The sequence below is a fragment of the Cebus imitator genome, unplaced genomic scaffold (genome assembly GCF_001604975.1).
Source record: "Cebus imitator isolate Cc_AM_T3 unplaced genomic scaffold, Cebus_imitator-1.0 Scaffold246, whole genome shotgun sequence".
Classification (NCBI taxonomy): domain Eukaryota; kingdom Metazoa; phylum Chordata; class Mammalia; order Primates; family Cebidae; genus Cebus; species Cebus imitator.
The window spans coordinates 631,433-656,723 of record NW_016107561.1 but is presented as its reverse complement, the minus strand read 5'-3'; the positions used below and the strand labels follow the sequence as shown (position 1 = coordinate 656,723).

Genomic DNA, 25,291 nt, shown 5'->3' with positions numbered 1-25,291 from the left:
ACAAGTTGCCAGTCTCACTCATTCTGAGTTAATTCTTAACCATTTCAGCTTTAGGAGTTGATAGTTTTCTAACCTGTTCTCAAATTCTGATGACTTACTCAAGTCTCAACCACAATGGCAGCTCACACTCACTCAGCTCTTTACAACCCCTTTCGTGTGCTCATGTATAATTCTCATCAGAACACTACAGGGTGAGTAGTGAGTGCTGTTTCAACACCCATTTTTCAGATGAGGAAGCTGAAGCGGGAGAGGTCAGGTAACTAGACACACACCAGGGAGTGCCAGAGCTGGGACTCCACCCAGGCCTTTCTTTTCACTGAGATGTGTCCTCTTTCCACACCCTCTAAATCAACAACCAGGCCCTAATCCTAGGTGGAAGGGCCCCTCCCCAAACTTCTCTTAAGACGCAAAAGTCAGGAACCCCAGGGACACTCAGGACTCCAGATCACCAGTTGGAGGTTCATTTTCACCATTGTATATAGAATGTGAGTAAAAACTAAATATTTTCCCAATTGTCTCAGATTAAACAAAACACAAAAGGCAAATATCATTTTTATGAATTCACTGGTAAGGAAAAAAGTCTTCTAAAAACTTCTCAAAGAATAAAGAAGGATCTTTTCTCAGAGTTTGGCCTGGGGCTAAACCAAAGTCATGGAAAATATCACATTTAAACCAAACCCAAAGGTTTTCAGAATAAAATTATTCCCTAGGGTTAAAATCTATGCCTACCATTTTGCTATTACTTCATTGCCCAGAAAGTTAGCCCAGGCAGTTTTCCGATTCAAGGGCTCAGGGCAGTCTGGGGCCAGGAGCCATGACTGCAAAGAGATCTAGAAAATCCAGGTCTGGAGGCGCAGACACCCTGGCCTGGCTCAGTCTCAGACTCACTTTCAGTGAGTCTCAAATAGCCCACCCAATCTTGGCACTATGGCCTGGAAAAGCAGCCCGCATTACCCATATCTCTCCAGGTCTCTTGGCCAGGAAACGGAGTTACCCTCATCACAGCTCCCACAGAGGATGCACTGAGCACAGCCCCCACAACCAAGGTGGGAGGAGAGGCCTGCCTTATGAGACTGACAACTGCTCTTCCCCGCTGGCGTCAGAGCCTGCCAGGCCTGGTGACCTGAAATCCACCTTGCTGCCTGTCAGAGCACAGACTTGAAAGCTGATTTCGGGAGTAATCCAAGGCATCACTAGGGCGTCACTTGAGGGGAACTGCCCAAAAGAGGGCACTGTTAAAACAAAGAAAAAAAGACTCTCATCTAGCTTGTCAACTGGGAGATGTTAGGTTTCAAGTTTCTCCTGGGTTGAATTAAGAGACAGGTCGTAGCCAGGCGCGGTGGCTCACGCCTGTAATCCCAGCACTTTGGGAGGCCGAGGCAGGTGGATCACGGGGTCAAGAGATCGAGACTATCCTGGTCAACATGGTGAAACCCCATCTTTACTAAAAAAAATACAAAAATTAGCTGTGCATGGTGGCACAGCCTGTAGTCCCAGCTACTGGGGAGGCTGAGGCAGGAGAATTGCTTGAACCCAGGAGGCGGATGTTGCGGTGAGCCAAGGTTGCACCATTGCACTCCAGCCTGGGTAACAAGAGAGAAACTCCATCTCAAAAAAAAGAAACAGGTTGTGAGACATCAAAGCCTCCCTTTGGAGTTTTGAAGAACCATTAAGAAAATTAGACCTTGTTTAATGGTCTTTAATTTACATGACTGTAGATTTAAGTTGCTCATTGATTTTTTTTCTAATTCTAAAATTAATTTGAAAGGAAAAAATATTAACGGTCACCTTACTTGGTATTTTTTCAAGGTTAAGGGAAACTTAAACTACAGTAGTAGACATGCTATATCTTCTCAATATGCCTTTACATTCAAATCACCCACTCTCTCTCTCTCTCTCTCTCTCACACACACACACACACACACACACACACACACACTCACCATGCTACACTCACATCTTCCCCTATTTATAGCAGGGATGTGACCTGCCAGCTACTTTCTGTGCCTGAAACAGCAGCATGAAAACTTTAGTCAATATTCAATATTAACGCCCTTTTCAGTAACAACTAGTATTAAAATCAGGGATGAGGGAAGATCGCCCCTTTAACAGAGTATTTTTAAAACAGCTATTTCCCTATCTCTCTGTCGGTTTTAACACATGGATCTCCTAGATTGTTGTGTTTACTAAAATAGCTCAAGGCTTTTCCAGTGTTGTATTGGAACGGAGTGACCTCAGGTTAATTGTATAGAGTTACAGACCCCAAAGCACCTTAGCAGACATACTGCACATACACCTGAAGCGTTAAAGTTCCCTTTATCGGTTGAGAGCTTTTCAGAATCTAAAATTATTTTTTAACCCTGGGCATTTATTTTTAACTTCCAAAAGAGCTAAACTTGTTACTGTATCCTGATCTTGAGTCTTTAGAACCTAAGAAATGTCATCTGCTCCCATAAATTAACCATCATCTGTAAACACATTCATTCGGTCAGCAAACATCTACTGAGCATCTCCAGGGTGCCAGACCTTGCTGTCATGCAACTCTACTTTATCCCTACACTTTCCTTCAGCACAACCCTCTGTCCCCAGAAGCCCCCAAATCCAGCTTAAATGGAGAAAATCTAGCAGTTCATTAGGTAAGTTAGAAGTAAAGATCTCCAAGGTTCTTCAATAGTCCTTTGTTGAAGACATTCTGGAGGTGGCCACAATGAACTGGCTTTACTTTTAACAAATTCCCTCAAACCTGCCACTTCCTACTAATTCCTATATTAAAGCCAAAATCTGGATTCCAATATCTATAACATTCTATTCCTAGCCAGGCACAGTGGCTCACACCTATAATCCCAACATTTTGGGAAGTCAAGGCAGGCGGATCATTTGAGACCAGGAGTTCGAGACCAACCTGGCCAACATGGTGAAACCCTGTCTCTACTAAAAATATAAAAATTAGCTGGGTGTGGAAGTGTGTACCTGTAATCCCAGCTACTCAGAAGGCTGAGGCATGAGAACTGCTGGAACCCAGGAGGTAGAGGTTGCAGTGAGGCAAGATCCCACCACTGCACTCCAGCCCGAGCAACAGAGTGAAACGCTGTCTCAAAAACAAACAAAAAATATTATATTCCTCACCAGATTCCTAACTACCAATGCTGACTAATCTAGTCACTTTGACAGCAACGTCATCTTCATTCACTCATTCACTCTTTATTTGCTCAGCAGGGGGCCCGATCCATCTGTCACCTAGAACACGCCACTCCTTCTCATCCACATCCTTAAGACCTCACAGCGGCATCTCCAGCACCCGGTACAACAGTCCCATGGCCCAACTCTGCTACTATTAAAAGTCAATTAGGTCTACAAACCTGAGCAAGTTCCTTAAACTTACTGAGTCTCTTCAACAAAGAAAAATAGAGTTAAATTTTAACATATTTGATTCCTGTGAGGATTAAATAAGATAGTACATATGAACACCAAGCAGAGTTTCTGACACCAAGGGCAGTTCAACCGACATCAGTTTATCTTTCCTTTCCCAGGCCCTCTTTCAGACCAGACACCACCTCTCTCTCTCCCATTCCCATCACTGCCATCCCTTCCTATTTTCCCTAATTTTTTAAGACACAGCGCCTTGCTATGTTGCCCAGACTGGAATTGTCCTGGCTTCAAGCAATCCTCCCGCCTCAGCTCCCCAAGTAGCACTACAAGTGTGCAACACTGCGCCAAGCTCCTATTTTTCCCAGATGTTTGATTCAGTATCTTCTGCATAGTCGCTCCAGTCCTCCACCTTTACCATTCACACGTCTCAGAATGCCAACTTCCTCCACAAACCACTTACAAATGGACTACGTTTCTCAAACATTACAGTGCACACAGATCACTGGGGATCTTGCTAAAAGAAAATGCAGAGCTGATTCGGTAGGTCTTGGAATATGTCCTGAGATTTCACATTTCTAACAAGCTCCCAGGCAGTACTGATGATTCGGATGCATGGCAACATTTCAAGCTGCAAGAAACAAGTACTTATGGTGGCTGGCAAGATGACCAAAGAGGAACAGCTCCAGTCTGCAGCTCCCAGCGAGATCACTGCAGAAAGTGAGTGATTCCTGCATTTCCAACTGAGGTAACCAGCTCATCTCACTGGGACTGGTTAGACAGGGGGTGTAGGCCACAGAGGGCGAGCAGAAGCAGGGTGGGGCGTCAGCTCACCCAAGAAATACAAGGGGTCGGGGAACTCCTGCCCCTAGCCAAGGGAAGCTATGAGGCACTGTGCTGTGAGGAACGGTGCACTCCAGCCCAGATACTACCACTTTTCCAACAGTCACGGCAACCACGAACCAGGAGATTCCTTCGGGTACCTATGCCAACAGAGCCCTAGGTTTTAAGCACAAAATTGCACAGCCATTTGGGCAGACACTGAGCTAGCTGTAGGAGTTGTTTTTTCATACCCCAGTGGTGCCTGGAACACCAGCAAGACAGAACCGTTCACTCCCCTGGAAAGGGGCTGAAGGCAGGGAGCCAAGTGGTCTAGCTCAGCAGATCCCACCCACACAGAGCCCAACAAGCTAAGATCCACTGGCTTGAAATTCTCTTCAGCAGTCTGAAGTCAACCTGGGATGATCGAGCTTGACTGGGGGAGGGGCGTCCACCATTACTGAGGACTGAGTAGGAGGTTTTGCCCTCACACAGTAAACAAAGCCATGGGGAAGTCTGAACTGGGCAGAGCCCAACTCAGTTCAGCAAAGCCAGTGTAGCCAGACTGCCTCTCTATATTCCTCCTCTCTGGGCAGGACATCTCTGAAAGAAAGGCAGCAGCCCCAGTCAGGGGCTTATAGATAAAACATCTCCCTGGGACAGAGCACTTGGGGGAAGGGACAGCTGTGGACGCAGCTTCGGCAGACTTAAACATTCCTGCCTGCCAGCTCTGAAGAAAGCAGCAGATCTCCCAGCACAACACTTGAGCACTGCTAAAGGATAGGACTGCCTCCTCAAGTGGGCCCTGACCCCCGTACCTCCTGACTGGGAGACATCTCCCAGCAGGGTCCACAGACACCTCACACAGGACAGCTCTGGCTGACATCTGGCAGGTGCCCCTTTGGGATGAAGCTTCCAGAGGAAGAAAGAGGCAGCAATCTTTGCTGTTCTGAAGCCTCTGCTAGTGATACCCAGACAAATAGGGTCCGGAGTGGATCTCCAGCAAACTCCAGCAGACCTGCAGCAGAGGAGCCTGACTGTTAGAAGGAAAATTAACAAACAGAAAGAAATAGCATCAATATCAACAAAAAGGACATCCACACAGAAACCCCACTCAAAGATCACCAACATCAAAAACCAAAGGTAGGTAAATCCATGAAGATTATGAAAAACCAGCAAAAAACGGCTGAAAACTCTGAAAACCAGAACACCAATTCTCCTCCAAAGGATCACAACTCCTTACCAGCAAGGGAACAAAACTAGACATAGAATGAGTTTGACGAATTGACAGAAGTAGGCTTCAGAAGGTGGGTAATAACAAACTCTTCAGAGCTAAAGCAACATGTTCTAACACAATGCAAGGAAGTTAAGAAACTCAAAAAAAAGGTTAGAGGAATTTCTAACTAGAATAAAGAGTTTAGAGAAAAACATAAATGACCCGATGGAGCTGAAAAACACAGCACGAGAACTTCGTGATGCGTACCCAAGCGTCAACAGCCTAATCGATCCAAAGAACGGATATAAGAGACTAAAGATCAACTTAATGAAATAAAGTGAGAAGACGAGATTAGAGAAAAAAGAATTTAAAAAAATGAACAAAGCCTCCAAGAAATACGGGACAATGTGAAAAGACAAACCTATGTTTGATTGGTGTACCTGAAAGTGACGGGGAGAATAGACCCAAGTTGGAAAACACTCTTCAGGATATTATGCAGGAAAGCTTCCCCAACCTAGCAAGACAGGCCAACATTCAAATTCAGGAAATACAGAGAAATACCACAAAGATACTCCTTGAGAAGAGCAACCCCAAGCCACATAATCATCAGAGTCACCAAGGCTGAAATGAAGGAAAAAATGTTAAGGGCTGCCAGAGAGAAAGGTCAGGTTACCCGCAAAGGGAAGCCCATCAGACTAACAGCGGATCAGAAGCCCTACAAGCCAGAGGAGAGTGGGGGCCAATAGTCAACATTCTTAAAGAATTTTCAATCTAGAATTTCATATCTAGCCAAACTAAGCTCCATAAGTGAAGAAGAAATAAAATCCTTTACAGACAAGCAAATGCTGAGAGATTTTGTCACCACCAGGCCTACCTTACAAGGGCTCCTAGGGTAAGCACTAAATAAGGAAAAGAAAAATTGGTACCAGCCACTGCAAAAACATACTAAATTGTGAAGACCATCAACACTATAAGGAAACTGCATCAACTAACAGGCAGAGTAACTAGCTAATATCATAATGACAGGATCAAATTAACACATAACAATATTAACCTTAAATGTAAATGGGCTAAATGCACCCATGAAAAGAAACGGACTGGCAGATTGGATAAACAGTCATGACCCATCGGTGTGCTATATTCAGGAGACCCATCTCACACGCAAAGACACACATAGGCTCAAAATAAAGGGATGGAGGAATATTTACCAAGCACATCCAAAGCAAAAAGAAGCAGGGGTTGCAATCCTAGTCTCTGATAAAACAGACTTTAAACCAACAAAGATCAAAGAAGCCAAAAAAGGGCATTACATAATGGTAAAGGGATTAATGCAACAAGAAGAGCTAACTATCCTAAATATATATGCCCCCAATATAGGAACACCCAGATTCATAAAGCAAGTTCTTAAGAGACCTATAAAGAGAGACTTCAACACAATAAGAGGGAGATTTTAACACCCCACTGTCAATAGTAGACAGATCAACAAGACAAAAAATTAACAAGGATATTGGGGACTTCAACTCAGCTCTGGACCAAGTGGACTTAATAGACATCTATAGAACTCTCCACCCCAAATCAACAGAATATACATTCTTCTCAGCACCACATCTTACTTATTCAAAAATTGACCACATAATTGGAAGTAAATCACTCCTCAGCAAATGCAAAAGAACAAAAATCATAACAACAGTTTCTCAGACCACAGTGCTATCCAATTAGAACTCAGGATTAAGAAACTCACTCAAAACCGCACAACTACATGGAAACTGAACATCCTGCTCCGAAATGACTACTGGGTAAATAAAGAAATTAAGGCAGAAATAAGTAAGTTCTTTTTATACCACAGAAATACAAACTACCATCAAAGAATACTATAAACACCTCTAAGCAAATAAACTAGAAAATCTAGAAGAAATGGATAAATTCCTGGACACAGACATGCTCTCAAAAATTACCAGGAAGAAGCTGAAACCCTGAGTAGACCAATAACAAGTTCTGAAATTGAGGCAGTAATTATTAGCCTACCAATCAAAAAAAGCCTAGGACCAGATGGAGCCACAGCTGAATTCTACCAGAGGTACAAAGAGAAGCTGGTACCATTCCTTTTGAAACTATTCCAAACAACAGAGAAAGAGGGACTCCTCCCTAACTCATTTTATGAGGCCAGCATCATCCTGATAACAAAGCCTGGCAGAGACACAACAAAAAAAGAAAATTTCAGGACAATATCCCTGATGTACATCGATGTGAAAATTGCCATAAAATACTGGCAAAACAAATCCAGCAGCACATCAAAAAGCTTATCCGCCACAATCAAGACGGCTTCATCCCTGGGATGGAAGTCTGGTTTAACATATGCAAATCAATAAACGTAATCCATCACATAAACAGAATCAATGACAAAAATCACAGGTTATCTCAATAGATGCAGAAAAGGCCTTCAATAACATTCAACACCCCTTCATGCTAAAAACTCTCAATAAACTAGTTACTGATGAAACCTATCTCAAAATAATAAGAGCTATTTAGGACAAACCCACAGCCAATATCATACTGAATGTGCGAAAGCAGGAAATATTCCCTTTGAAAACTGTCACAAGACAAGCTTGCTCAAATACCAAGCTTTTCCTCACCCAGGGAAATAAACTTGTCCCTCTGCTCCCCTAAAATGTTAACATCAGGGTTGTGACAAGCTTCTGGGGCCACCTTTGTGTCTATTCTTACCTGTCCACTTCACATCTACACTTTAGCCCTTAAAAGCCTACAGGCCAGACTTCTTGAATAAATTTCAGCATCATTCTAGATTCTAGACAGATTCTGAATGACACCTTCTTTCTTCCTAGAATCCACTCTAAAACCTGTAATGATCCACACAAGCTGGGAACACAGGACTTGAGTTTGAGGTTCACTCCTAAACCTCCACACTGAATAGCACTCAAGGTTAAGTGGCTTCTTTACTGGGCTTAGTAGCATACACATGTTCCCCTAGAAATGCTTTAAGGTAGAAATCCTTCTAAACAGAGTCCAAGTCCAAGTTTTGAAACAAATTAAAAATTATAATCATCACGCTCAGAGGTGAAAAAAAAAAATCAACCTTTTGAGAACTGGATTCTTCTCAGGCTTAAATAAATACTCCTATGTAACAACCAGAAAGGTAAGTTAGCAAAGGCTATTTTACATAAAAATTACATTCAGAAAGAAATTAGCAAGATATTTGAAAGTATTTTAGGGTAGGCATGTTTTTCTCAATGTGAAAATAAATCAACATAAATATTTTCAAAATATCATATCATACCATTTCTTGTGAAACATAATCTGGGCTTTTTGTATCAGCAGAATAAAAAGAAAAGTCATAGGTGAAGGTCTTGGTCCGTTCTCTTCCTGAATCCCCAGTGCCTCCTTCTGGTATCTAGAAAGAAATGATTAGGATGATGATGATAATAACATAAAGAGCACAGCCATTTGACCCAAATTTCCACATTTATACCCTGACTAAAAACCATTTCATTCCTGCTGGTTTCTCTAAAAAATAAATAAATAAAATCTATAAACTAAACTCCTTGCAGCAATCTAAGTTCTCTGTGATATGACCCAAGAATACTATCCTGGCCTTTTTTTTAAAATCACGATAAACTGCTAAGAACCCAACACTCCAGCCAGACTCTGTTTTTCCAGCTTCAATGATTTTCATTTACTACTCCCTCTACCTAAATCCACCAGAGCTGGGCTTTGCACAACTACAAACGTGTAATTCACATAGATCATGAGGAGACTGGCACCTTCCAGAGCTGTAAGATTTGGTGGTCTCATTGAAAATTCCATGTCAGATGTCTCCTCTTTCATGACACTTCCCTTGGGTACTCCATGTAGAAGTAATTTCTCCTATCTCTGACAGCCTAGACTCTTCCAGGACACATCATGTCGTAAGTTTATTGCAGATGTTTGCATATATCTAGTCCCCCCTGCTATATGCTTAAAGTGCACCCCAAAACCATGTTTAAAACTTATTTATATGCTCCCAAAGCCTATTTATTGGACATATGCTGAATAACTTCAACGAGCACCATATTTTCCACACGTTTCACATATTTAAGAAAAAATTGTTATGATTCTTATGAAAACACTAAAAGTTTGGGCATCTGTTCTGGTTGGTCAAACACCAGATGATAAAATGTTTATAAAACTCGAGAAGCAACAAAGTAATCAAGGAAAACAGATTCCATAATGCACAAAGAAAGGAGAATCATCCAAGGTCAAGGGACCTTTACCAAAGCACTGTGAGCGTATAAAGAAGCATGAAGGAAAGACAAAGTAATTACCAGCAGGGAATGGACAAGTGACAACTGAGTAGAAACATGAGAAGATGCGAGAGGTCAAAGGAAGGGAAAGCAGCACAGTGCAGGCCAGGCAGAGCTGGAATGCACAAGGGTTGTGCTAAGCAGAGAAAGAAAGGCCTCCAGTGGGGAATGCGTCAGGCAAAGAGGACACCAGCGTCTCAACAGAGGAAATCAAATGATCCAGAGGCTGCTCAGTTGGAAGATGGGAGCATTTCCCAGCTTCTATCATTGGAGATCAATTTGTACCACTTCGAAATTGGATCTCAAAGTACCCAGTCCTTTGAGCCACAAATTAATAGAAATCCACTCCTCAGATGTGAACAGGAGTGGATCTGACTTGACCCTGGAGAATCATGTCTCAGAAACCCAGACCTAAAAGTTAATGACAAATATCGAAGGAGAAAGGCACTAAACCCATAAAGTACTTGATTTCTTTCTTTTATTTGAGATAGGGTCTTGCTCTATTGCCCAGGCTGGAGTGCAGTGGCACAACCAGGGCTCACTGTGGCCTTGATTTCCTGGGCTCAAGTGATCCTCCCACCTCAGCCTCCTGAGTAGCTAGGACCACATGTGTGCCACAGAGCCCAGCTATAATTTCTTTTAACATTAATTTTATAGCCCTGTTTCCCACCTCAGTAAAAAGCATTCTGTGTCCTTTAAAAATTTCCTAACTAAATAAGCAAACAGGATATTTTAAGTGCCAAAGGAGAAAACTGCCATCTTGGAAAAAAAATTTCTTAACTTTTTTCCAGAAAAGAAATTTGATGATTTTTAAAAAATCTTTCCTCTCCTGAGTTTTGTATAATAAATACCAGCTCTTCTTCAAAGATTAGCAAGCATAATCATTTTCATTAAAAATGGGAAAAATCTAGTGCCAAAGCATATTTAATGTTCACAGAACACAGTCGATTGCCAGGCTAAGTCTCCACCACAAGGACACAGGATGAAATGCCCTCGTCTGGCATAGACTCAGGAGCTTCTAGACCAGAGCAACAGCTTGGATTTGGTTTCTAGATCAAATAAAACCAGGGATGGGAAAGGAAACAGGATCAATTCTTCTGCTTCAAAACTGAGCCGAAGCCAAGGGCAAGCTGACTGCACTGGAAATGAGGGTGTGGGAACAGCAGACAGGCTTTATTTACGCGTAAGTCATCCACACAGTAAAGCACACATGCGGCTCTCGGAACTGAAGCCAGACCAGGTCACTACTTGCCTTTAAGTTTGTGATTGTTGTTTTGCTTTTCTCCATCTGAATAATGAACTTGGCCTCCAAGTCCTTTTCCCTGAAACACAAATAATTCAGGACTGGTTAGAAGAGAAATGATTATTAAAAACAAAACTAAACTAAGCCCATTTGTTTTATCTACTTTTTACATATAGGAGTTTATTTTTAAATGGCATGTAAGGAGCCACCCCTGATAGCACTCTTCTCAAATCCTTACGAATATAAACATGAAGACACGCAAAATGACGCCACCATCAACCATTACGACTGATACACAGCATGTTGTTAAAACCTGAAACAATTTCCAACTGTAAGCCAAAAGAAGAGTGAATGAAGTAACAGACACCACAAAGGGCTAAGACTCACTGAAAAAGGCAGCCCCACTCACTTTGTTACAAAGAGAAAGACACCTTAGCTCTCTACAAGATGAAAACCAAAAAAAAAAAACAAAAAACTGAGAGTGGTTACAAGCAGGTGCTGCTTCCAGAGCAGCCAGGGCACTGTTCCCTCCTCCTGCCTTCTTTCTACAGCTGTTCAGAAACTGCACTTCTCAGAAAACAGCAGCACAGGGGAACTCCTGAGGAGTACAGATCCCTAGAATAAATGACCATACATTTACCCAATGGAGTGTGACGCCATTGAACAAGGAATGAGGAAGACGTCTATATACTGTTACGGCGTGGCCACTGGGATATACTGTTCAGTGGAGATAAAAGATGGAGAAAAGGTATGTAGAAAGATACAAATTATATTTAAAAACCCATGTATTTTTCAAAAGGCTACCTAGGAGAAAAAGGGAAATTGAGAATAAAGATTTGGCACGGACAAGGAAAGTGAACAGGATAGAAGCTACATTTCTGCAAATATACCTTGATCTGAAGGTCTTTAGAATGATAAAAATAATTTATGCAAAAATAAAATAAAAATTAAAAAAAAATAAAATAATGACGGGGCACAATGGCTCACGCCTATAATCCCAGCACTTTGGGAGGCGGAGAAGGATAGATCGTGAGGTCAGGAGTTTAAGACCAGTCTGGCCAATATGGTAAAACCCCATCTCTACTAAAAAATATAAAATATTAGCAAAATTAGCTGGGCAAAGTGGCGCATGCCTGTTGTCTCAGTTACTCTGGAGGCTGAGGCAGAAGAATTGCTTGAACCCGGGAGGCGGAGGTTGCAGTGAGCCGAGATCCATGCCGCTGCACTCCAGCCTGGGTGACAGAGTGAGATTCCATCTTAAAAATAAATAGATAAATAAATAAACAAACAAATAACAAGCTAAAATTCAAAAGTAAGTTGAAGCAAATGAATCTAGTTATGTACCACAAAGTGACAAACTATTTCAATTATGACTCTATAGAGGAATTTGACTGTATATTGTAATGAGATATATCCTAAAAGAAAAAGAACTACAAAGAAATCTTAAACCATTTGTAGTAATCATATTTTGGGTGGTAATGTAAGTGTCATTATTCTGAGATTTCTGTCTGTGTACTGTGGGACATTACAGGAGTAATTAATCATGCTGGTGCCCCAGAGAACCAAAGTTTTTGAAGTGGTTGAACAAGATACAAACACAAGTTTGATGAGGTTAAGTAAAACCTGTAGTCCTAGCCGGGTGTGGTGGCTCACGCCTGTAATCCCAGAGCTTTGGGAGGCTGAGGCAAGCGAATCACAAGGTCAAGCGATCGAGACCATCCTAGCCAACTTGGTGAAACCCCATCTCTACTAAAAATACAAAAATTAGCTGGAAGTGGTGGCATGCGCCTGTATTCCCAGCTACTTGGGAGGCTGAGGCAGAAGAATCGCTTAAACCCAGGAGACAAGGTTGCCGTGAGCACCAAGATCACGCCACTGAACTCCAGCCTGGTGATGGAGAAAGATTCGGTCTCAAAAGAAAAAAAAAACAAACTGTAGTCCTGAATCTAACTGAAAGGAGTAGCAGAAACTTCACCTTTCATATGAAATTAAACAAACAACAAAAAACTCCCGTGCTTTGTCCATTGAAAAGTCCTAGAATCTTACGCTCAAATTATAGCCTATAAGTGCCATTTTCCACTAAAATAAGTCAGGGTTCCTTGAATAAGTGACTTAATTCAAATACTGAACCATCTCCTCACACAATAAAGCAGGAATGCTAACACAAGTCACTAGGGCTGTGGCGGGCACCCTGTAACACAGCTCCCATTGATTGCCTGGCACTCACACCCTGGCATGTGCCATCCCTGACCTTGAGTGGGGCTGGACCTAGTGAGTCACTTCTAATGACTAGAGCACAAACACACCCAAGTGATGGTCTGTCACTTCTCAGGCAGACTTTCAAGACTATGACTTCTATCTTGCTGGATCTCTCTCTCGTGCCTTCTCTCTTACAGCCCTGGCAGTGAGAAAAGCCAGGGACCACAGAGTGAGGACACCTGTGGACAGAGCCAGCCAGCAGGAAACAGGGGCCTCCCAGCAGCACACCAGACAGCCTGGCAGGGCACCCTCCCCAAACCCACACTGGGACATGACGATGGGAGATGATGACTGGGCAGCCGGCCAGCCAGCTGGCACCCTGACTGCAGCCCTAGGGGGGAGCCCGAGTCACAGGACCCAGCTAAACCCCACCCAGATTCCTGACCCACAGAAACTCTGAGATAATACAAGCTGTGTTTATTTTGTTGTTGTTTGGTTTTTTTGAGACAGAGTTTTGCTCCTGTCACCCAGGCTGGAGTGCAGTGGTGTGATCTGAGCTCACTGCAACCTCCACCTCCTAGGCTCAAGCGATTCTCCTGCCTTAACCTCCCAAGTGGCTGTGACTACAGTCATACACCACTGTGCCTGCCTATTTTTGTATTTTTTTGTAGAGATGAGGTTTGGCTGTGTTGCTCAGGCTGGTCTCAAACTTCTGAGATCAAGCGATCCACCCACCTCAGTCTCCCAAAGTGCTGGGATTACAGGTGTGAGCGACCATGTTTGGTCAATATATATTGTTTTAAGCCCCTACGTTTTGGGGTAATTTGTTACATACTAAGAAAAAACTAATATAAGGACACTGTCAAAAGGACTCAGGAACCAACTTGCATACATTCCTGCTGCCCAAAGTTGAGAAATCTGGGCAGCAAAAAGATAAGAAACCAACCGAAATACATAGAATATATTTAAACACATAAAACTCATAACTTAAAAATAAAAACTTAATGGTCCCCTCTCAAGGATCAAAGGATCTGTCTCATTATTTTGAAAACTGTTAAGTAAACAGAAAGAATCAAGCATTTATCTTGCATTTCCAAAACTGTACTTCAAGTAATCAAAGAACAGTGAAAGAAAGTTTCTCTTTTAGAGATATTCCAGCTAAAAAAATAAAGAAGAAATGACAGAATTAAAACATCATTTTGTCACCGCTGGTGAATTAATGGCTCTAGGGAGGGACCACCAATCGTTACCAGGCCAGCCACTGTGAGAAAACCAGGTACGAGGTGCATTCTACCTGAAGTACCAACGCCCCTCGCCCCAGGGTTCCTGTCCTTTCCTCGCTGGGAAGGCCTGGCTCTGACCTAGAGCTGCTCTGTAGGGAACCAGCAGGCATGACAAGTGTTAAGTGAGAACATGCCAACATCCTCAGGCAGGGGAATTAGCAAAGTCTAGCCTGTGGGAAAGGCGGCAGGGTAAATGACCCAGCATATTCCAAATGATGACAAATTGCAAAGAATATAAAGATAGAAGGGAACGCTAAAGCCAAAAAAGACATTAAAGACATATCGACCAACTGGATCCCAATTTAAACAGAAAAAGCACTTTAAAAATAATAACCTTTTGGAAGACTGAGGCGGGTGGATCACCTGAGGTCAGGGTTCAAGACCAGCCTGGACAACCTGGCGAAACCCCGTCTCTACTAAAAATACAAAAAAAACAGCCGAGCGTGGTGGCAGGCACCTATAATCCCAGTTACTTAGGAGATTGAGGCAGGAGAATCGGTTGAACCCAGGAGGCGGAGGTTGCAGTGAGCCAAGATGGCACCACTGCACTCCAGCCTGGGTGACAAAAGCAAAATTCCGTCTCAAAAAAAAAAAATTATTAAGGTATGTAGAGAAATATTAGCGCGGACCAGATATTTGATGATATTAAGAAATTATTACTAACATTATAGGTGTCATAATAGTATTATGACTTTAAAAAAAGCTTTTAGAAATACATATTGAAATATTTACAAATCAAATAACATGTTGCCTGGGATTTGCTTTAAAATAATCCAGGTACGGGGAAACCAGCTAAGGGATAACATCCTGACCAGCTCAGATGAACAGAGGCAGAATAAATATCAGTTGTGAACAATTAAACCCAAAAAGCATTTGCAGTAAACACCATGCGGGAACTACAGTAGGTTCCCAGGGCCAAGTTTTACATTTCCAAGCCTGAAAAGTGCTTCCACTCCAACCCATCAGGAGTGGGGCAATTCCAATGTGGAGCCAAAAGTAAGAACTGCTTCAGGAGCACCCCATGTTCATGTGGCTATAAAACAATTACTTCACAAAATTAAACCTTTCCTACAGCATTCAACTACCAAAGCACGTCCTGCTCAACAAGAGAACAAAACCCCTGGATTTATTTATATCACTGACAGCCACATCTCGAGTCCTCCCATTCCCACAGCAGGTCATTCTCCATCACTAACCTAATGTACCTAGAGCTTTCATCTTGAAACCACTATTATCAACGAATACCACTCATGAACACAAAATTATCCAGCTACCTAGAAAATTAGAAGTGATTGTGTTAATGCTCACATTTACTTGTCAATTCTTGCCTATAAAACGAAGTAATGTGGCTCATACCATGCCCACCACTCCTGCTGGAAGCCACCATAATTCCCCGTCTCAGAACTTTACGCCTTTGGAGCAGCTAAATCTAAAGGGCCCTCCACATGATCATGTATTCTAACCTGCAGGTAATAAGGGCAGTGCATTCCTAGTTTTAAATTAACATCCATTGAGGAGCACTAGGAGCGATACTGACTGAAAGACTGTTTACACAATATGAGTTTTTATTAGCCATTTCTAACATGAAAACTGGAGATGCAGGTAGGTTTCAAAGGTTTCACAACCTCCCTGAAATCCTATGCAGCAGGGTGAGTGGGTGGGAAGGGAGGTCGGGAGCAGGAGGCAGGTTCACTATTCTGAGGGTCCACAGCTTTCCTTAGCTTCTCAAACAGCTCCGTCCCCCAAAAGACAGGAATCCTTGCTCTGACCCTTAATACTCAAAATATGCTCCAGGAACCAGTAACATCATCGGCTCCTGGGAAACCTGACAGAAATGAGGGTTCTCAGGCCCCACCTAAAACCTGCTGAATAGGAACCTACATTTTAACAAGAACTATAAATGATTCTGATCAGCATTCAAATATAAAAAGTTTGGGAGGCTGAGGCAGGAGAATCGCTTGAACCCAGGAGGCAGAGGTTGTGGTGAACGGAGATCGTGCCGTTGCACTCCAGCCGGGCAACAAGAGTGAAACTCTGTCTCAAAAAATAATAAAATTTAAAAAGCACTGTTCTGACATTGTACTTAATATGACATAGTAATAGATGAGTCTTAGGTTTACCCTTATGAAACTCCACAATATTACCTACTTCTTACACTGGGAAACTCACTAACCTTTGTTCTTTAACTTTTAGGTTTTATTTTTAAAATCACATGACAGAATATAGATGGATATACCATAAGTCAGCTGATTCTGTTCTATGCTTTTAAGTTGTACAATGGCTTCTGACTAAGAGCAATAAATGTCTGACATAATCTGATGTAAGCTGTCATCTGAATGCCATGACATCCAGGTTCCCTCATTCTTACCCTACCAAACTATGAGTGAGTTTCTAGCCTTTCTATTCCCAGACTGTGTTTCTCAATGTCAATCTGAGGCTATAGCCAATAGTTTAAAGTCATATCAAAAAATAATTAGGGGTCATCAAAATTAAGATGGAGGCCATATAATTCGGAATAGAAATTTCACAAATAATTTCCTAGCTTGTTTTCTTCTTTAAGCATAAAAACTGAAACAGTCAAAAAAAATAAAAATAAAAAATAAAAGATGTGGCCAGGCACAGTGGCTCACGCCTGTAATCCTAACACTTTGGGAAGCCCAGTTGGGCAGATCACAAATCAGGAGTTTAAGACCAGCCTGGACAACATGGCGAAACCCCATCTCTACTAAAAATACAAAAATTAGCTGGGTATGGTGGCAAGCACTGATGATTCCAGCTACTTGAGAGGCTGAAGCAGGAGAATCACTTGAACCTGGAAGACAGAGGTTGCAGCAAGCTGAGATCGCACCACTTCACTCCAGCCTAGATGAAAGAACAAAACTATGTCTCAAAAAAAAAAAAAAAGTGTATCTTTAATCAAAAATTTATTTTAGTATTTATAACAAAGATGCTGGCTAGAGTTTTAGCCATAAAGAGCAAATCTCTTCCTAATTCCTGAAAGCACTTATGGAAAAGCCAATATATTTTTTACTGTGGAGTTGAGTTCCCTGTACATTCTGGATATGAGTTCACTATCAAATAAGTAGCTTACAAAAATTTTCTCCTATTCAACAGGTTGTCTCTTCACTCTGTTTCTTCTACCATGTGAATGTTTTTTAGTTTAACATAGCCCCCTTCTGTCTATTTTTGTTTTGTTGCCTGTGCTTCAAGTCTCACCCATAAAGTCTTCAGACCTATGTCCTGAAGAGCTTTCCCTATGTTCTCTTCTAGTAGTTTTGTAATTTCAGGTCTTACATTAAAGTCTTTAATCCATCTGGAGTTGAATTTTGTATACAGTGAGAGATGGGGGTCATGTTTCTTTCTTCTGCATATTCTTATCCAGTTTGCCCAGCATCAGGAAGAGAACCCCAATGTAAGTTCTTGGTGGCTTTGCTGAAAGTCAGTTGAAAATATGTGGATTTCTGGGTTCTCTGTTCTACTCCATTGGTCCATGTGTCTATTTTCATATAATACCAACACCACGCTGCTTCGGTTACTACAGACTTTAAATACATTTAAAGTCAGGTAGTATGATGCCTTCAGCTTTGTTTTTGCTTAGGGTTGCTGTGGCTATTCAGGCTCTTTTTTGCTTCCACACAAATTTTATAATTTTGTTTTCTATTTCTCTGAAAAATGATGTTGGTATTTTGATAGGGATTGCACTGAAATTGTAAATTGCTTTGAGCAGTATGGCCATTTTAACAATATTAATTCTTCTGATCCATGAGCATGGGATGTCTTTCCATCTGTTTGTGTCCCCCTCAATTTCTTTCATCAGTGTTTTGCAGTTTTCCTTGAAGAGATCTTTTACCTTCTTGGTTAAATTTATTCCTAAGTATTTTTCTTTGGTAGCTATGGTAAATAGCTACCCCCTTCTTCATTTCTTTCTCAGCTATTTCGTTACTGGTATATAGAAATGCTATATCCTGCAAATTTACTGAATTTGTTCAACAGTTCTAACAGTTTTTATATGAGGTCTTTGGTTTCTCCAAATATAAAATCATGTCATCTAAAAAGAAAAACAGTTTGACCTCCTCTTTTCCAATTTAGATGCCTTGTATTTCTTTCTCTTGCCTGATTGCTCTGACTAGGACTTACGGTACTATGTTCCATAGGAGTGGTGAAAGGAGGCTTGCTTGTCTTCTTCCAGTTCTAACAGAAAATAATTTCATCTTTTCCCCATTCACTACTATGTTAGCTGTGGGTTTGCCATAGCTTTTATTATTTTGAAAACTAATCCCATTAAAAATGGATTAGAAATGAAGAGACATTTCTCAAAAGCAAACATACAAATATCAACAGATATATGAAAAAATGCTCAATATCACTAATCATCAGGAAAATGCAAATCAAAACCACAAAGATATATCATTTTATCCCAGTTAGAATGGCTATTAAAAAGACAATTAAAAGATGCTGGCAAGCATGTGGAGAAAAGGGAACTCTCATACACTGTTGGTGGAAATCTAAATTAGTACTCTGGAAAATAGAATGGAGATTTCTTTAAAAATTAAAAAGAACTGCCATACAATCCAGCAATCTGACTACTGGGTATTTATCCAAAGGAAAAGAAGTCAATGCATCAAAGACATACCTGTGCTCCCATGTTTACTAAAGCACTATTCACAATAGCAGAGATACCGAATCATCCTAAGTGTCCAGCAATGGATGAAGGATCAAGTATATATACACAATGGAATATGGCTGAGCCATAAAGAAGAATGAAGTCATGTCATTTGCAGCAACGTGGATAGAACTAGGGGTCATTATGTTTAGTAAAATAAGCCAGGCACAGAAAGACAAATATCACAAGCTCTCACTTATATGTGAGACATTAAAAATTTGATCATAGGGAGGTAGAGAGTGGAATGATGGATATCACAGGCTGGAATGAGTATATGGAGGTGGGGGGAATGAAGAGAAGCTGATTAACGGGTATAAACATACAGTTAGATAGAAAATAAAAGTTCTAATGCCTGCAAGCAAAGCAGGCTGACTATAGTTAACAACAGTGTATTGCAGTTTTCAGAATAGCTAGAAAAGTGGACCTGAAATGTACCTAACACACAGAAATGATGCTCCGGTGATGGATATTCCAAATACTTTGGCTTGATCATTACATACGCTAATACACATACCCCATAAATATGTATACAAATATAAAATTTGTCAAAAAATGTTCAGGAAAAGCAAAACCAGTGTGATCTCTATGATCATTGGAGCTATTAAGTGTTAAAACTAATTATTTGGTACATGTCTTCCTTTGCAGATTCTGGGAGAACTGTCAAACGTCCAGATTTCAAAGGTGAAAGAAAGGAAGAAGGCAGACTCCAGTACTTCCTTCCTATCCTCACCCTGCTGACCAACCCTGCTCAGCCTCCTTCATCCACTGGAGACTCTGGCTTCTGCTCTTGGCCTTCACCCGAGGGGCTTTAACTGTCATAGGTGACTTCAGAGTCCATGTGACACTCCATCAAACAACCTTACCCCCAACCCCCCTACCCAACATTCAGTTACCTAGTCCCATCCGATCTACCACCTGTTGAACTGGACCAGATCGCCCTACTTTGTAGGCTCTGTCCCAGGTCAGGCTGCTCCCACCCCTAGTCTCTTAGCCGCCAGCCTCATCCTCTCTCACACACGCTTCATTCTCTGCTGCCAGAGAGGGCCTTCCATAATACACACCTCACCATGAGGCTCCCTGCTTTAAACTCCTTCAGTGACTTCCCAGAGGCTGCAATATAAAGACCAACTCTCAGTGCTACCATACAAAGTCCTTCATGATCTGACCCTAACTGACATTTCTATTCCAGCACTATATCCTGCCCCATCCTCTCCCCATGGCCAATGCCCAACCATCCCACTAAATTCAGCTCAGACTTCCTATCCTCTGCAGTCTTTGCCAAGCCCTCTACCCTATCCCCTAGTTAGATGGCACTCCTGCTTGTCTCACCCACCACACTGTGAACTTTTAAAGAGTAAGGACTCTGCCTGTCTGGGTTTATATCCCCAGCCTCTGACACGGTGCCTTTGAGGTGCTCCTAAAATGGTTGTTAAATGTGATGAACTTTCTGAAATATTAAATAAATGGCTCTTACCCTGGTGTACTCTTTTTTTTTTTTTTTAAGATGGGGTTTTACCATGTTGGCCAGGCTGGTCTCAAACTCCTGACCTCAAATGATCCACCCACCTCCGCCTCCCAAAGTGCTGGGATTACAGGCATGAGCCACCACACCCAGTCCCCTGGTATACTCTTTACCACACCCATCCTCTACCCACCTGGTCTCCCTACTTGCCCCCTACATTCTTGGTTCCTGCCTTCCCACATAGTATAGTATCTTCCCACTTCCCACCCACATGTTCTTTTTCTCTTTTTTGAGACAGGGTCTGGCTCTGTCACCAGGCTGAAGTACAGTGGCACAATCTCAGCTTACTGCAACCTCTGCCTCTTGGACTCAAGCAATTCTTGTACATTAGCCTCCCATGTAGCTGGGACTACAGATGTATACCACTACGCCTAGCTAATTTTTGTATTTTTAGTAGAGACAGGGTTTCCCCATGTTGGCCAGGCTGGTCTCGAACTCCTGGCCTCAAGCAATCCACCCACCTCAGTCTCCCAAAGTGATGGGATTACAGGCGTGAGTCACCCTGCCAGCCCTATCAACATTTTCAAGTAAGGCTTGTCTTGGGTCCAGTTTGACTTACCTCCTCCTGATAAACCTTTAGAAACAACACCCCTCATACACCTACCTAGTTCATCTCACCTGCATGGCTTTATTCCTGCTGATGTCATCTCTCCAATTAGTCCAGAGAAGCCCAGCCTCCTTCGCATCCACACTCTGAGTCCACTAAGCACAAGGGCACCACCCACAATCAGCACTGGGTGCTTTGTCTCCTAATTCTTCAGCTGAAAACTACAACGCCAGGCACTGAGACTTCCCCAGCCTCTCAGGTCAATTTCCTCTGACATTTAAGAAACACAGCAAATAAATCTTGACATTTTTCTTATATTGTGGAAAATAAATAACCCTAAGATATTACTTGACATTAATTTGATAATAGGGAAAAATGAACTATGTCTCTCCCTGGCCACTTCAGTGAACTGGATTTCTCAACCGAAAAGCCAATTATGGGCCCTTCATATAAATAAGTAATTTATCTGAAAGGTCTGGAAAATAGATAATAAGATGCTACAAATGAGCCAGTTGGAGTACATATACTTAGTTGCAGATCAATATGGGAGGGAGGAGGACGAAAGGAAAAGATTTAAAATACTTTACCAGGAAAAGAGATAAATTATGTCAGCTCTCAGATACGTGAGTTAGAAGAACATTAAAAAAAAAAAATCCTATTGATATAGTTTGTACATTTGTACCCACACAAATCTCATGATGAGTTGTAATCCCCAACACTGGAGGTGTAGCCTGGTGGGAAGTGACTGGATCACAGGGGTGGATTTCTCATGACTGGTTCAGCACCATCCCCTTGGTGCTGTCCTTGCAGTGAATGAGTTCTTGTGAGATTTGGCTGTTTAAAAGTACATGACACCTCCCCCCACCTCACTCTTGCTCCCATTCTCATTATGTGATGTGGCTGCTCCCGATTTACCTTCAGTCATGAGTAAAAGCTTCCTGAGGCCTCCTGAGAAGCAGATGCCACTATGGTTCCTACACAGCCTGCATAGGAACCAATGCAAATGATGAGCCAATGAAACCTCTTGTCTTATAAATTACCCACTCGCAGGTATTTCTTTAGTGCAATGCAAGAATAGCCCAACACGAAAAACTGGTAGCAAGGAGTAGGGCACTGCTATAGAGATACCTGAAAAGACGAAAGCAGCTTTGGAACTGGGTAAGAGGCAGATGTTGGAAGAATCTGGAGAGCTGAGAAGACAAGAAGATGAGGAAAAGTTTGGAACTTCCTAGAGACTGGTTAAATGCTTCTGACCAAAATGCTGATAGTGACATAAACAGTGAAAGCCAGGCTGCGGAGGGAGGTCTCAGACGGAAATCAGGAAGTTAACAGGAACTGAAGCAAAGGTCATCCTTGTTATGCCGCAGCAAAGAACTTGTTTGCATTGTGTCCATGCCTTAGAGATCTGTGGGAGTTTAAGCTTGAAAGTGAAGACCTAGGGATCTGGTGGAGAAAATTTCTAAGCAGTGAAGTGTTCAAGAGGTGACCTGCCTGCCTGTAACAGCCTTTGCTGATGCAAGAAAAAAAGAAACAAGTTGGAAGTTATATTTATTGTACTGTATTTTTTTGTGACAGAGTTTTGCTCTTGTTGCCCAGGCTGGAATGCAATTGGGCGATCTTGGCTCACAGCAACCTCTGCCTCCCCAGTTTAAGCAATTCCGCTTCAGGCTCCCAAGTAGCTGGGACTACAGGCACGCCACCATGCCCTGCTAATTTTTTATTTTTAGTAGAGACAGGGTTTCACCATGTTGGCCAAGCTGGCCTCAAACTCCTGACCTGAGGTGATCTACCTGCTTTGGCCTCCCAAAGTGCTGGGATTATAGGTGCAAGAACTTATATTTAAAGCAGAGCATAAAAGTTTGGAAAATTTACAGCCTGGCCCGGTGGCAGAGAAAGAGAAAAAGCTTTTTTGAAAGAGGAATTAAAGCAGGCTGTGGACCAACCACTTGCTAGAAATATTTGCATAACTAAAAGACAGACAATTTAATATCCAAGACAATGGGGAAAAGGCCTGGAAGGCATTTCAGAGACCCCTTTGAGGCAGCCTCTCCCATCACTTCCCTTAGGCAGCCTGTCCCATCACAGGCCCAGAGGGCTAGGAGAGAAGAATGGATTTGTGAACCAGGCCCAGAGCCCAGCTGCCCTGTGCAGCCTCCAGACACTGCCCCCCGCCGCATCCCAGCTGCTCTGGCTTCAGTCTGGGCTCAAAGGGCACTGAACACAGTTCAGGCTACTGCTTCAGAAGGTGTAAGCAGTAAACCTTGTGCCTGCAGCTCTCACATGGTGTTAAGTTTGCAGGTGCACAGAACGCAAAAGTGTGAGATGCTTGGGAGCCCCTGCCTAGATTTTGGAGGACGTATGAAAAAGCCTGGGTGTCCAGGCAGAAGCTTGACGCAGAGGCAGAACTTTCACAGAAAACCTCTACCAGGGTAGTGCCAAAGGAAAATGTAAGGCTGGAGCCCCACAGAGTCCCTACTGTGGCACTGCCTAGTGTAGCTGTGAGGAGGCCACCACCCTCAAGACGTGAGAATGGCAGATTCACTAGCAGCTTGCACCCTTCTCCTAGAAGAGCCACAGGCATTCAATAACCTGTAAGTAGCCATGAGGACTGTAACCTGCAGTGCCACAAGGGCAGAGCTGCCCAAGGCCTTGGGAGCCCACTCCTTGCACCAGGGTGCCCTGGATGTAGGGCATGGAGTCAAAGGAGATTATTTTGACTGCCCTGAGTTTTGAACTTGCATGGGGCCTGTAGCCCCTTTCTTTTGGCCAATTTATTCCTTTGGAACGGGAATGTTTAACCAATGCCTATACCCCCATTGGATCTTGGAAGCAAAGCAAACAATTTGTTTTTGATTTTACAGGCTCATAGGTGGAAGGGACTTGCCTTGTCTCAAATGAGACTTTAGACTTTGGACTTCTGAGTTAATGCTGGAATGAGTTAAGACTTTGGGAAACTGCTGGAAAGGCATGATTGTATTTTGCAATGTGAGAAGAACATGAGATTTAGGAGGTGCCAGGGACAGAATAATATAGTTTGTATATTTGTCTCCAACTAAATCTCAGTGGAATTGTAATCCCCAATGCTAGAAGTGAGGCTTGGCGGGGAGTCACTGGATCATGGGGGTGGATTTCTCATCAATGGTTTGGCACCATTCCCTCGGTGCTGTCCTCATGACAGTGAGTGACTCCTCAGAAGATCTGGCTGTTCAAAAGTGTATGACACCTCCCCCAACCCTTGCTCCCATTCTTGTCATATGAATAGGTCAATAAGTATGATCTATTCTTGCCATACTCCTGCTTCGCCTTCCACCATCAGTAAAAGCTTCCTGAGGCCTCCCCAGAAACAGATGCTGCTGTGCTTCCTGTACAGCCTGCAGAACTATGAGCCAGTCAAACCTCTTTTCTTATAAAGTGCCAGTCTCAGGTATTTCTTTATTGCAGCGGAAGAACAGCCTAACATACCTATGTTAATTCAAATATTTTGAAAATGTTTTTAGGTTATTCAGCAATTCAAATTGATTCCATTCCTTCAGCTGATAATATTTGTTCACTCCATAGTAAACAGCTAGACTGGGTGATGTTGGGATCTCCAAACTGAGCCATTAGCCTGGAATATTCTAAAGAGTAATTTACTCACCATGAGTTCTGAAATAAACCAGCATCCCAACTGCACCTTAAAAGTTTCATACTATGAACCAATATTTAACTGCCTTCATTTTGGTGGCAAGACACTTGATAGCAAAAATGAAATTAAAAACTTCACTTTTAAAAATAATACATGAGCTCCATGTATACTAACATGAAAAGAAGTCTAAGGACCCTTGTAAATGGAAGAGCAAGCAGCAAAACTGTGTGCAGATGACAATCAAGTTTGCAGCTCAACAGATAGATTAATAATGCCAAAAGAATAATATATCTATGATTCTAGGTACATAAAACATTTCTGAACATTTCTGAAGGGATAAACAGGCAGCCACTCACAATGTTTACCTCTGGATAGTGAGTGGGAGCAGGGCTCCAGGGGAAGAGAAAATGAACATTTCACTGCTGGAATTCATTTTAGCAAGATTTGATATTCCTTCTACAGTTAAAATAAATTTAGTTAATTAAAAGACAAAAAGTCCCTGCTTTGAAA

At 42.3% G+C, this 25,291-nt stretch overlaps 1 protein-coding gene across 11 annotated transcripts in view; it reads right to left on the bottom strand.

Annotated features, from left to right (window-relative positions):
• Positions 1 to 25,291, bottom strand: part of KIF16B (kinesin family member 16B) — a 294,367-nt gene that overhangs the window by 237,362 nt on the left and 31,714 nt on the right. For all 11 annotated transcript variants that reach the window (XM_017498602.2, XM_017498606.2, XM_037727902.1 and 8 more), the window contains exons 2-3: positions 10,952 to 11,021; positions 8,697 to 8,810 (exon numbers count right to left, since the gene is read on the bottom strand). In XM_017498602.2, the coding sequence (XP_017354091.1) occupies positions 8,697 to 8,810; positions 10,952 to 11,021 (184 nt within the window). The remainder of the gene's footprint in view (positions 1 to 8,696; positions 8,811 to 10,951; positions 11,022 to 25,291) is intronic.